General features: G+C 40.5%; 1 protein-coding gene across 4 annotated transcripts in view; it reads right to left on the bottom strand.

Moving 5' to 3' along the window:
- Window positions 1-13,800, bottom strand: part of SLC38A1 (solute carrier family 38 member 1) — a 79,448-nt gene that overhangs the window by 53,680 nt on the left and 11,968 nt on the right. For 3 of the 4 annotated variants that reach the window (XR_009736410.1, XM_061416368.1, XM_061416370.1), the window contains exons 2-3: window positions 10,145-10,261; window positions 5,378-5,595 (exon numbers count right to left, since the gene is read on the bottom strand). Coding sequence is in view for 3 of the 4 variants with exons in the window: in XM_061416368.1 (XP_061272352.1) it covers window positions 5,378-5,499 (122 nt within the window). In the remaining variant the exon portion in view is untranslated. The remainder of the gene's footprint in view (window positions 1-5,377; window positions 5,596-10,144; window positions 10,262-13,800) is intronic. The other variant, XM_061416371.1, reaches the window with a different exon arrangement.

Here is a 13,800-nt window from a genome sequence, read left to right as displayed (position 1 = left end):
CTCCGTGTGTGTGCTGGATACTCTAGATTGAACAGACTCTTCTGACTCTGACCTATTTACGATTTTTCTGTGGCTCCAACTGTGGCACTAAGCACTAATCTTGCATTCAGAGTGGTGGCGTCATGTTCTCACTCCTTCTATGTACCTGCCCTTCTCATCAGCAACTCAGAGGAACCCTTCATAAACCTAAGGCTCCTCTTCCATTGAGGAACTAGACTGGCTTAGGCTACAGGGAAATCTTGCTCGGTAAGAATGAAGTACTCAAAGAAAGCCTCTGTGTTTTCTTTATGGTGTTTCCACATTTTCTTCTCTTTTATTTTTCAATCTTTGCTTTATATTGCTGCAAACTTAAACACACACACGCATACAACAAAAACAATCTTTTTTGTGTGATGGAAAAGTCCGTTTACAGTAACTAGGTCAGCAGCTTATCACAAGTTTCTGTAATCTCACCATTTTAAAAATGCAATTGCCTGTTAAAAAAGCACTGACCTCTGGCAAAGACCTCTTTATTGACTTAAAAATGGGCTATTGGAGAAGATGTCTTTGACATGTGGTCTCAGGATGATAAGAGTATTATTAAGAAAGAGTTTTCGCTGGGTCGGTCTGTACCCATAAAGCAGAATTCGATCAACTCTTAGGTAGACAACTGTTCTGTGAACAAAACAAAACAAAAATCTACAGGGGCTGTCATGCTGACCTTCAATAGACAAAGCCTTAAAAAAGGAGGCATTATACTGAGGTATGTGAAGGAGGCAAGCAATATAGAGCAGTTATTTAAAACCAAAAATAAACCAACAACAACAATCCAATTAAGGATGGGTTGTACAATGGGAAAATAATCTTCCTATTTTAATCTCCACCAATCAGGTTACTTACTAGATTATAGTGTTTCACTGGAGGATTTATAACACAAAAGAGATGAATAGCTGAACTTAAATAACCTTTCCTAGCTCCTCCCCTGAAACACTACATTCTATATGAAGAAAAGAGAAAAGGAGCAAAAAGCATGTATGAAAGAGACTGGAAAACATGAATGAATTAAAGAAACAGTAGGTATTTAAAGAGAATACTGAGAGGTGAACAAAGCCTTATTTGGTGGATAAACTCTACTGAAAATAGGAGAAAACAGACTTCTGTTGGAGCAGGAGCGATTAAAGCGAGGGAAGAATTTTCCAACATGAAAACTGAATGTAAGAAAAAGTTATGGCCTCTTCTTCCCAAAGGTACAGAAAAGACATTAGAAGAAAAGAAGTGATGACTTTTCAAGAGTCCTCCCAATGATACAAACATAGTTCATCAACTCGGAAAGATAGGGGACCGAGAGGAAAAAGGCTGACTCGAGTGTGTAGTGACGAGTCTCTCATTAAGGAAAATCTTCAGGAGACTCTCAGATTTTGTTACAAGCTTCCTGGGTCATAACAACAATAACTATACATGGAGATGAGAACAGTATATAAATATGAAAATATGTGAATATTTGCCTGGACACAGTTGGTATCATCTATGAATATTTCAACAACTTTAGGATAACAATAACCAACAATCACCCCAAACCTAAAACAGTTTTGTTAGTCCTTGGGTGGAGAAGAAAGATGTGCTTGCCAAAGAAAGAGGTCTGTACTTTTGTTAGACTTTCCCATATCTTGCCAGACCCTGTGCCAAGTACTTTATATGAGTTTTCCCATCTCTTTTCACAATAATTAGCTCCATTTTAGGGAAATTAAGTAATTTGACTAAAGTTAGATTACTAATAACTAACCCATTGAGCCAGGATTTGAACTGAAGCTGGCTGATAGTACAGCTTGAGTCCTTAACCTACAAACAGCGTTGTGTTTAATACTCCCCAGCAATCCCAGGAGGTCAGGTATTATTTTCATGCTTGTGTTATAGAGATGGGACTAAGGCTCAAAGCACAAGATCACACAAGACCTGTGGATAGAGCCAGCGTTCAACACAAGTTGAAATTCAAACCATGTACGTAAGAGCTCTCTCTGTCTCTGTCACTTTCATTTAACAAATGCTTTGAGATGTTTGCCCTGTACCGGGCACCATTATAGTATGATAACAAGGTATAAGAGATATAAAGACGGTTAGGATGGTTCCTCCTCTCCAGAAGATCACATCTAGAGGAGTGTCTAGAGCTCCTTACCCAAAATGAGGTCCAGCATCACCTGGGAGCTTGCAGGAAGTCAGAATTTCAAGCCCAGTTCCAGAGCTACTGAGTCAGAATCTGCATGTTAACAAGTTCTCCAGGTGTTTCAAATGCACATTAAAATGTCAGCAATACTGGCCCAGTGGACATTTCAAAAGGTTTTGCTGTTCCAGGGGTAGGCTTCTATGACTGCAGGGCTTCTGCTGTCTGGCTCAGACAGTAAAGAACTCTCCTGTAAGGCAGAGAACCCAGGTTCCATTCCTGAGTAGGGGAGATCCCCTGGAGAAAGGCATGGCTACCCACTCCAGTACTCTTGCCTGAAGAATTCTGTGGACAGTGGAGCCTGGAAGGCTACAGTCCATGGGATCATAAGAGAGTTGGGCACGATTTCTATGACTACCACCCAAAAAATTAGGGCATGAAATAAAACAACTGAACTGGAAGATGGGCAGGAGTCCTAATACCCAAAGGGCTCTACTCTGTTTTTTAACTAAACTTTAAAAAATGCTTCTTAAAGTATCCTAGGGGGAGAAGTTTCCAGGCAAGGCTATCAGCTGGACGCCAGGTAATCAGGGTTCAACATTTGCTTTCAAAATTTTCTCTAGCTTCCTTACAAAGATGCACTGTTACCTAGAAGTTCACTGTTCTGGGAGAGGATTCTCTTAGATTCATATAATCAGGCCTACCTTCTTCCCACGAATGTGAAAAAGCTACCAGAAGAGTCAGAGGTACTCAGGTGTAGCTTTGCAGAAATCATGGGGGTGGGGGCTCTTTTCTGATTATTATTTACCTTTTGGGCTTCATGCTGTAATATGTTATTTTTAATTTTTGTTGGTCTAGAGCCAGAAGTGAAGCAAGATTCATAAACCATGTCAACCAAAGAGGGGACAAATAAATGCATCACACTGCATCTGCAAAAGTGGAATAAAATTCCAAAAAATATGAGGCTGTACAGCCCATGCCTAGTAGGCAAGTGGGCTCTCTTGGCAGGCACCCAAAGGGGTGAGAAGCGGTGCCTTCTCTTATTGCAAGGGGTTATCGCCTCCAAAACAATACTTTTTCGTAGTAAAACCCTTAAAGATCAAGTTCAGAGCCTGAACTGAATATTATAAAGGACTCTAGTTTTAAGGTCCTCAAGGCTTACACTGATCTGGGAATGAAGTTGTTACAAACCCAAAATTTGCACTTGTGAAACAGCTGACGGATGTCCCATCCATTGTTCAGTGGAAATCAGTAGTGACTACAGAACACCCCAGGAACCCAGAGCAGAAAACAGCACTAGTAGAGTTTAGCAGGGTTCAAACTGAGAGTAGGAACTATCCTTTTCATTCATGCTGGAGCATTTTAAACAGAGGTAGCAGAAGAGGGTAGAAAGACACAGATTTCTTACAGACCTGTATGTGCCCTTGAGCAAGTTATTTATTTCTCTGAGCTTCCACGTTCTTATTGGTATACTAAATTTTTAAATTTCCTTATTTGCAAAAGAATACATTGCATGATATTTTAAGGATTGTTATAAGGATATATGTAATATATAATCACAACTGGCACTCAAGAAATGGCAGTTATTCTTAATAATTACACAGGAAAGGTCAAAGAAGCAAACTTGGGTCCAACAATAAGAAATATCACCACACGGTAAATGATACTTGGATGGTAGTGAGGAAGTATTTGGGTTGGAGACTTAATCTCTGAGAACATTTAAGGAAGAGAATAAGGAGGAGAGGGGGCTGAAACTTCTGAGTGTATGTAAATGAGGGCAGCCCAATTCTACCCCTGACTTTCAATTACACATTGTATCAGAATGCAGAGATTATCAGAAAGGATTGCTGCAGAGATGCCTGGTTAGCTGACAAAATGTTTTCATCCTCCTTCCTCCCAATTTCCTTTTGACCCTGCCCTCCCAAGTGCAGCATGTCTATGTTCTAATAAGTAGTCCCCACATATTTCACTTTTCTCCCAGCCTTTTAGGAGGCCTCAACTCCAAACAAACCACACACAAACTCCCAAGCTGAAAAACTTTCCGATAGGGATCTACATAAGTTGGCAGCCATGTGGATGAACCTAGAGATAATCATACTAAGTGAAGTAAGTCAGGCAGAGAAAGATAAATTCCATACGATATTGCTTATGTGTGGAATCTAAAAATATGACACAAGCGAACTTATCTATGAGATGGAAACAGACTCACAGACATAGAGAACAGACTTGTGGCTGTCAGTGGGAAGGGGGTGGGGGAGAGGAGGACTGGGAGTTTTAAGTTAGCAAGTGCAAGCTACTATACATAGCATGGATAAACAACAAGGTCCTACTGGATAGCACAGGGAATTATCAATATACTCAATATCAATATATTCAATTTATCCTATGATAAACCATACTAGAAGACAATATGAAAAAGAGTGTATATACATGCAAAACTGAATCACTCTGTCATACACCAGAAACTAACACAATATATAAATCAACTACACTTCAATAAATTAAAAAAAATAAAATCAGGTCAGATAATGCCCCGAATCATTAAAATATACATACATATATATATTTAAGTTTAGTCCTATTCTTGTAACTTAAGAAACACAGGACCCAAGGGTTGGAAGGACTTGTGGTCACAGCTGAGGCTGAGAGCTGCCAGGCCAGCATTCTTCCTATCTGCCCCCTACCTTCCCTCACTCACAGTATCTCTTCATTTCTCTCTGTTTCATGTACTATTTCTCTAGTTTCTCACAGAGGCATTTGGCCCTATGTTATTATTACTCAAAATCCATGTTACAAATGATGCTTGTAATGACGTATTTGTCGTTTTAACATGTGAACGTCGGCAAGCGCGACTTTGACCATTTCTTGATTAAAATGTGGGCGAAGCCAGATGACTGTAGTACACATTCAGATATGGTGTGCAGCTAAATTCCAACAGTTGGTCTAATTCATAAGCATAAAGCTTTTGAAAAGTTAGGGCTGGTTGGGGTCCAATGTATTTATACATTTTTATTAGACTCAATTGAAAGATGCGAAAGGATGAATAAATTCCTTTCCTATTTGCTTCATCTGCTATTGCAGACTATGCCCAACAGATGTCACATATGAAATTCAAATTACATCTTCAAATGGAGCATAACTTTAGTAATGAATAATTCAAGAGAATAACTGAAAAACCAGAATAATATTTTAGAGACCTTTCTTTCATTGGAGAGAAAGTGTTAGTGGAAAAATACTCACCTATTTATCTGACCATTTTCCACTTCAGTGAAATCATTGGAATCATTGCTGATGTTATCATCTTCGGGCACTGTCATGTTCTGCAACTCAGTTAGCTCGAGTCCACTTTTGAAATGCATCATGTTTAGAAACTACCTGTCGTCAAAAAATGGGTCCAAATTCTCTTTTTCTGAGAGTATTTACAAAAGGATAGCAGCAAAAATATAAGGTTGACACCCCTAAAATACAACACAAGGAAAAATAATTAAACATACAAATACCACTGATTAAAAATAAACTATTACACACAAACAATTTACTGATAACTTTTACATTTTGTTATTCAATGTATTAAAGCAATCTTGGTACATCAAATTATAGAGACTGTACATTTTATGTCTTTCATAAATCTCCCTACACTTTTAACTATAAAAGGAGTCATGTCCCATAATCTTTATGTTCACGTTTATAGAAATACCATGTCATCTTTAGTCAATAGAGATGCCCTTTTATGAAGCAGCAAGTTTAAAAGGAAAGCGATTCAGTTGTTTTAATGCGTCAGACCACAGGGCACACACATAGCTGGGTACAGATTGAACAGACACAAAAGCACCTCTGATTTAGCAATCCCCATTTAATAAAAATGCAAATCCTCAATAAATGGCATCATGCAGGATCAACCACCCAACCTGGAGGTCAAGCAGCAAAGGACAAATCTGTGTTTTGAAATTTAGCAAACAGTTTATCCATCAACTGCAAGAGATTAAATCAATCTCTTCAATGAAATCACTCCATGTCAGGGAATTAGGGAATTAAAAACTCATACTCTGGGGATTTAGGTTAATCCACCTGAAACTATATTTCCTCACAGAAATGAAAGACTTGCCGAGTTCACATTTTCCCCTACATGGATGATTGTGATTTAAATTTCAAAGGGGTCATCATTAATATATAAGAGTTTCAGGCTTCCCAGGTGGCTCAGTGGTAAAGACCTGCCAATGAAGAAGACACAGAGGATGAGAGTTCCATGCCTCAGTTGGGAAGATCCCCTGGAGGAGGAAATGGCAGCTCACTCTAGTATACTTGCCTGGGCAATTCCATGGACAGGGGAGCCTGACAGGCTATAGTCCATAGGGTTGCAAAGAGTCAGACACAAATTAGGCTTAGCAACTGAGCACTATCACTACAGAGTTTTAGACACACAGCATCACAAATCAAAAAGCAGGTGGCCACAGAGGTGTGGTACTGTGATTTATCATAAAGTGAAAGTCACTCAATCATGTCTGACTCAATAGTCCATGGGTCACAGTCACACATGACTGAGTGACTTTCACTTTATGACTGTCACTTTCCCTTCTCCAGGGGATCTTCCCAACCCAGGGATTGAACTCAGGTCTCCCACATTGCAGGCAGATTCTTTACCAGCTGAGCCATAAGGGAAGCCCAAGAATACTAGAGTGGGTAGCCTATCCCTTCTTCAGTGGATCTTCCCAACCCAGGAATCAAACCAGGGTCTCCTTCATTGCAAATGGATTCTTTACCAACTAAGCTATCAGGGAAGCCCTGATTTGTTATAAAGAATACATACTTGGTCTTCGTTCCTACTTCTGGCTCACAGCTCACCAAACCCTTAGAGCTTATATAGTTAAGAATCTGCCTGTAATGAGGGAGACCCAGGTTCGATCCCTGGGTCGGCAAGATCTCCTGGAGAAGTGAATGGCAACTCACTCCAGTATTCTTGCCTGGAGAATTCCATGGACAGAGGAGCCTGGTGGGCTACAAACCCCATGCGGTTGCAAAGAGTTGGCCATGACTGAGCGACTTACACACACTGTAAGAGTGATAAATATCTTTTGTTATGTTAATGACCCAACTCTGGGAAAGCACCTAAGGATGGGGGCTGGTTGCCAGTGGAGTCAAACACTTGATTAGAGGACTGGAATTTTCCGTCCTATCCATGATTTCCGGGAAGAGGAGAGAACTTCAGTCAATCGCTCATGGCCAATGAGTTCATCAGTGATGCCTATATAATGAAGCCGCGAAAAAAAATTAATAAAGGAGGTTCGGAGAGTATTCGTACTAGGGACCCAGAACTCCCCACATCCTGAACCCCACACTTCACAAGGACACAAGCTCTTTTGTTGAGGACCTCGCCACTGTACTGCTACATTTGGCTGTTGGTCTGTATCTTTTTGGGCTTCCCTGGTGGCTCAGCTAGTAAAGAATCTGCCTGCATTGTGGGAGACCTGGGTTCGATCCCTGGGTTGGGAAGATCCCCTGGAGAAGGGAAAGGCTACTCACTCCAGTATTCTGGCCTGGAGAATTCCATGGACTGTATAGTCCATGGGTCCCAAAGAGTCAGACACCACTGAGTGACCTTCACTTTCACTTCACTTGTATCCTTTGATATCCTTTGTAATAAATGGGTAACCAAGTGAGTAAACAGGTTTTCATGAGTTCTGTGAGCTCTTCTGGAAGATTATTGGAACCCAATGAGGAGGTCATGAAAACCTCTGATTTATGGCCAGTCAGTCAGCAGCACAGGTAACAACTCGGACTTGTGATGGCATCTGAAGTGGAGGGCAGTTTCATGGGATGAAGACCTCAACCTGTAGAATCTCATTCTAGCTACTGGTAGATAATGTCAGAATTGGGTCGACAATTGTTGGTATGGGGAAGCCTACACACACGCACACCCACGCACATGCACATGTTGGTACTGGGTCCAGGAATCCTTTCAAGAGGGAAATGCAACTTTCAAAGTCAGGCCTATAAAGGTATGGGAGCCTCACTTGGATAATCTCAGTGAGGTGTTGTCTCAGGACCAAGGGAGTCCTCAGTGAGTCTCAGGACCAAGGGATGAAGCAATGTCACTAAGATTTTTTTTTTCACCTCCAATGGTAAACCCCCTTGGATGATGTTTTGATGTTTTGTCTGACCCTGAATTCCACAACTGTAACCTAGTTAAGAGTGAAAACTCCAATGTGCCAATGTAAACATCCTACAATACCCAGGAAGTAATATTTAAAATATGTAATATTTAAAATAGTAAAAATATGATAATATTTTCTGGACCCTCAGAAAGTACTCTGGAATGATAATTCTTCAATAATTTCTTTCTTCTTTTCCCAACAGCTAGGCCACACGTTACTCCTTTTCATTCACACATTTAGAACGAGACTTTCCTGGTTCCATGATCCTTTAAAGCTTCCACAAGATAAATACTGTCTACTATCTCAGGTTCCAGAAGGCTCACCCTTTCTGCAGAGCAAGGCCTCTTCTGGGAACCAGGAAGCAGGGACAAGAGACCGAAGCTCCTTGAACTCCTGATCTAAAGCCAACCTGGCAGCTCCAAGCTGATTCTTCCAGCCAGGGTGGCAGTGCTGGAGCTCGGGCCATGACTAATTGCTTTTAGTGCCTTCACACAGCAGCAATGTCTACAGCCTGTGTTTTCTTTGCAAAAGTTGAAGTGCATTAAAAAGGCTGAAGCCCCCATCACCTTTTGGCCCCCTCTAAAGAAAGCCACACAAGTGGACCAGACTGGGTCATTCCTAGGAGTCTTGCCACCCTGGCTTTCACCTAAATGACTCCCTCAGAGGCTACTGAAGCGATCCTGCAGAGCTTCTAGAAAGTTCACTCAGTGGATGGCATTTCTAATCTGAGCTAAGGAGTCCTTTTCTCTCCATAAACTTGTAGGAAATAGGGTACTAGACAAAAAATTTCTAAGGAGAGGAAAAGGTGACTAACAACAGATTTGAGTCTACTGTTTGTATTCAAACTTTTATATTAATATACAAGTGTGTATACAAATATATACTATGTACACACACACACACACACACACATGCAATGGACAAAAGAGGAAAAGAACAGAAAGAATAGATGAAGTTCTGGCCATTAAAATTATGTCAGTATTAGGCAAATGCCACTACTAAGTTAATCACATAGGATACATTTATTTTTGCCTTTGGCTTAAAGAGAAATTCATTTTTTCACAGTTCCAGAAGTGCAAAATCAGATGCTGGCAAGTTTTGTTTCTTCTGAGGCCTCTCTCCTTGCTTTACAGATCGCATCTTCTTGTTCTCGCCTCACATGGCTTTTTATCAGTCTCTGTTTTGTCTAGGCTGTAATCTCCTATTTTTTTTTTTAAAGAATACATTTTTATTGTTGTGAAATAGCCTATCTGAAATCTAACTTTTTCTTAAAAACAAAAACTGGAAAAATGCGGAAAAGTAACAAAATTAGTGACATTCATCACTATGAAAGTTAAGGCCATACTTAGAAAATACTACCCATTCAATTTGTCGTATATTTATTGAGTGCTAGGTGATAAAAGGACTTTAAAAGCTTGAAAAGGTCAAATTCAGGGATCTGAGGCAGTTTCACAGAAAAGTCACATTTGAACTGGCTATTTAAAAAGGGGAAAAAAAAAGTTCTGGTTCTAAAGCTAATACATACCCATTGCAGAATCTTTAGAACAAACATTGTACAAGAAACCCAACACCCAAAATGGGCCAGTGTTAAAGTTTAACGTGCTTCTTCTTCCCTTCTTTTCTCCTTTTTCTTTTCCTTTCTGTCTTCCTTTTTAGCTCTCTTTTATTAACTTTGGAATTTTAGTGTTTTTAGTCTATTGTTTTTCATGTAATACTACACAGTACACATTTGAAGAACAGACATGTTTTTTAAAAAATGTGTTAGTTCCATATTAACAAATAATATAAGTGTAGAAAAATTAGAAAACACAAGCTTGCAAATGAAGGAAAAAACAAATAGAAAGAAAAAAGTCACCTGTTATCTCAGCAAGCAGAGATGATCACTGTATATGTATATTGGAGTATCAGCTTCAGGGGTTTTTCTATGCACACAGATACAGTGCCTGGCACACAGTAGACACTTGATAAGTATCTGTTAAATGAAAGGAATAAGTATAGATTTTTTAAAAATATGTATACATTTACAAAAATGGAAATCATACCACAGAGTTTTTAAGACGTATTTTTTCACTTAACAAGATATAGTCTCCCATCCTGAGTTATGTCCATAACACAGTTCTACATCATTACTGAAAATGCTCCTTAACTTCTTGACTTGCCATAAATTGACATCCAGCCTGCTACTGCAGGCCAGTCGCAGTGCCCGGGGGATGGGAGACAATAGGTGGAGACGGGCCCTAAGCTGAGACTTCTCAATGAAGGGGAACATGGCCCATGACAAAGAGACAGGAAGTGCAGGTCAAGTTTAAGAAACAAAAGAATTATAGTTTCACTGAAGGACAGAAGCAATTATCAGACTGTACAGTTAATTACAAGATTGAATGAGATCATCATGTGAAGATCTTGATGTTAACCCAACAACAATGACTATCCCCCAGCGTCTGTAACAGGTTACAAATGACAGTTTACTAAGCACAGAACATTTCTGATCCTTCACTACAAAATTCAGAGATATTCTTAAGAAGCAGTATTATCTTGGTATGCTTATTGGTACATTTTACTAACAGTACCCATGTAAAAAACACAAACTTCTCTAACTCTTCATGGTGATACAGATCAAAAAAGAGGTTATACAGAGAATTTAACATTGCTTACAGGCTTCCTTGGTAGCTCAGCTGGTAAAGAATCTGCCTGTGATGCAGGAAATCTCGGTTTGATTCCTGGGTCAGGAAGATCCCCTAGAAAAGGGATAGGCTACCCACTCCAGTATTCTTGGGCTTCCCTGGTGGCTTAGATGGTAAAGAATACACCTGCAATGTGGGAGACCTGGGTTTGATCCCTGGATTAGGAAGATTCCCTGGAGAAGGGCATGGCAACCCACTCCAGTATTCTTGCCTGGAGAATGCCCATGGACAGAGGAGCCTAGAAGGCTGTAGTCCATGGGGTCACAAAAAGTTGGACATGAATGAGGACTAAGCACATACAGCCTACTGAAACAAGCAAGACCTTTTCATATAAAGTAACAACAATAAAACACTTGCATGATAGAGACCAAACTGTACAGTAAAACAAAGATAAGTCCAGAAAGATTTCAGAGACATACATATGTACACATGGGAAGGAAAGAGGGAAGGAAGGAAGTTGGAGCCTGGAGAAATCAGGTAAGATTTTACAAACAGTTAGGATATGAACTATGCTTAAAAATAGGATTTAGACTGGAGTAGGGAAGGCATTCGGAGAAGGCAATGGCACCCTACTCCAGTACTCTTGTCTGGAAAGTCCCATGGACGGAGGAGCCTGGTAGGCTGCAGTCCATGGGGTCACTAGGAGTCAGACACGACTGAGAGACTTCACTTTCACTTTTCACTTTCATGCATTGGAGAAGGAAATGGCAACCCACTCCACTGTTCTTGCCTGGAGAATCCCAGGGACGGAGGAGCCTGGTGGGCTGCCGTTTATGGGGTCGCACAGAGTCGGACACTACTGAAGCGACTTAGCAGCAGCAGTAGCGGCAGCAGGGAAGGCATTCCTTGCACTAGAAACAGCACAGGCAAAGACATGGTGGCCAAGTGTGCACAGAACACCCATTCAGATGAATCTAGCCGAAGCAGAGAGATCAAAGAACACATTCTTGAGTAGGAAGAGTTTATACTGGTTTGGTAAAAGCTGGTTAAAAACTGTAGAGAGGAAACCAAACCAAAGAATATACTATAATTTAAACATTGTCCAAAATTACTTTGGGGGATAAATAAGCAAAAATACACTTAGATTCCACTAACAGAAAGAAAAATTGGTAGAATCTAAATCCTCTCTAGAAGTGTAGCTGCAAATGAATGTGGGAAATGTAGTTTTCAATTTTTCATCCTTGCAGAACTGGACTAGAAAGAAGTGGGAACAAACACTGACTGGGCCAATCTGTCACAAAGTTTCTTAGCAACTGAAATTGTAGTTTGTTAATTAATCCCCCAAATTGGAAGGAAAGTTATGACCAATAGACAACATATTAAAAAGCAGAGACGTTACTTTGCCAACAAAGGTCCGTCTAGTCAAGGCTACAGTTTTTCCAGTGGTCATGTATAGACGTGAGAGTTGGACCATAAAGAAAGCTGAGCACCAAAGAACTGATGCTTTTGAACTGTGGTGTTGGAGAAGACTCTTGAGAGTCCCTTGGACTGCAGGGAGATCCAGCCAGTCCATCCTAAAGGAGATCAGTCCTGAGTGTTCATTGGAAGGACAGATGTTGAAGCTGAAACTCCAATACTTTGCCCACCTGATGCAAAGAACTGACTCATTTGAAAAGACTCTGATGCTGGGAAAGATTGAAGGCAGGAGGAGACGGGGATGACAGAGGATGAGATGACTGGATGGCATCACTGACTCAATGAACATGAGTTTGAGTGAACTCTGGGAGTTGGTGATGGACAAAAAATCCTGGCGTGCTACAGTCCATGGGGTTGCAAAAAGTCGGACACGACTGAGTGACTGAAGTGAACTGAACTAATCCCCCAATCTACTGATTAGCAGGGTGGGATTTCCAGGTGGCTTAAACAATAAAGAATTTGCCTGTAAATGTGGGAGATCCAGGTTCAATCCCTAGGTCAGGAAGATTCCCTGGAGTAGGAATTGGCAACCCACTCCAGTATTCTTGCTTGGGAAATCCCATGGACAGAGGAGCCTGGTGGACTACAGCCTATAGGGTCACAAAAATTGGACACAACTGAAGTGACTTAGCACTCACGCAATAGAGAGCAAAGCGGTGGGGACCAAGCACCCATTTCACTGGTACAATTTTAGCAGGTGCTACAGTGCAGCCAACAACTGTGGTGGTGAATTCCTGACCATCAGATTTGGCCTCAGTGATGTGTTCCCAGAGGATGCAGTTCAAACAATGAGAAGCTGGCTTCCTGATGAAGGCATAAGAGAAGACCCTTAGGCGAGCTGAATGGTGGTACTCTGTGTTTATTCCTAGAGACTGAGCCAAAAGCCTGGTCTGCCATCTTTTCTAGCAATTTTACAGGCTTTAATTCCCTGTATTCAATCCCTTTTGCTTAACATACAAGAGATCTCTGTTTATATGCAGTTAAACCCTGACTGATATTCTTAATTTTATTTTTTTCAACCTCTGAAATTTTTTATTATGAGAACTTTTAAACGTATACAAAAGTGAACATAACATAATAATGAACCCCCATGTACCAACTTCAATAATGATCATTTCAGGCCAGTCTTGTTGAAGTTTTACTCCCAGTATTACCTAGAATTATTTTACAAGACATTCCAGATATCACCTGTAAATACTTCAATACATATTTCTAAAAAGTCAGATCCATTTTTAAAACAATACCACCATATCACAATCACATCTAAAACATAACAAGAATCCCTGCTGCTGCTGCTAAGTCACTTCAGTCGTGTCTGACTGTGTGTGACCCCATAGACGGCAGCCCACCAGGCTCCATCGTCCTTGGGATTCTCCAGGCAAGAACACTGGAGTGGATTGCCATTTCCTTC

The sequence above is a fragment of the Bos javanicus genome, chromosome 5 (genome assembly GCF_032452875.1).
Source record: "Bos javanicus breed banteng chromosome 5, ARS-OSU_banteng_1.0, whole genome shotgun sequence".
In the NCBI taxonomy this organism is placed as follows: Eukaryota; Metazoa; Chordata; class Mammalia; order Artiodactyla; family Bovidae; genus Bos; species Bos javanicus.
The sequence above is the reverse complement of the archived record's forward strand: the minus strand, read 5'-3'. Positions and strand labels throughout refer to the sequence as shown.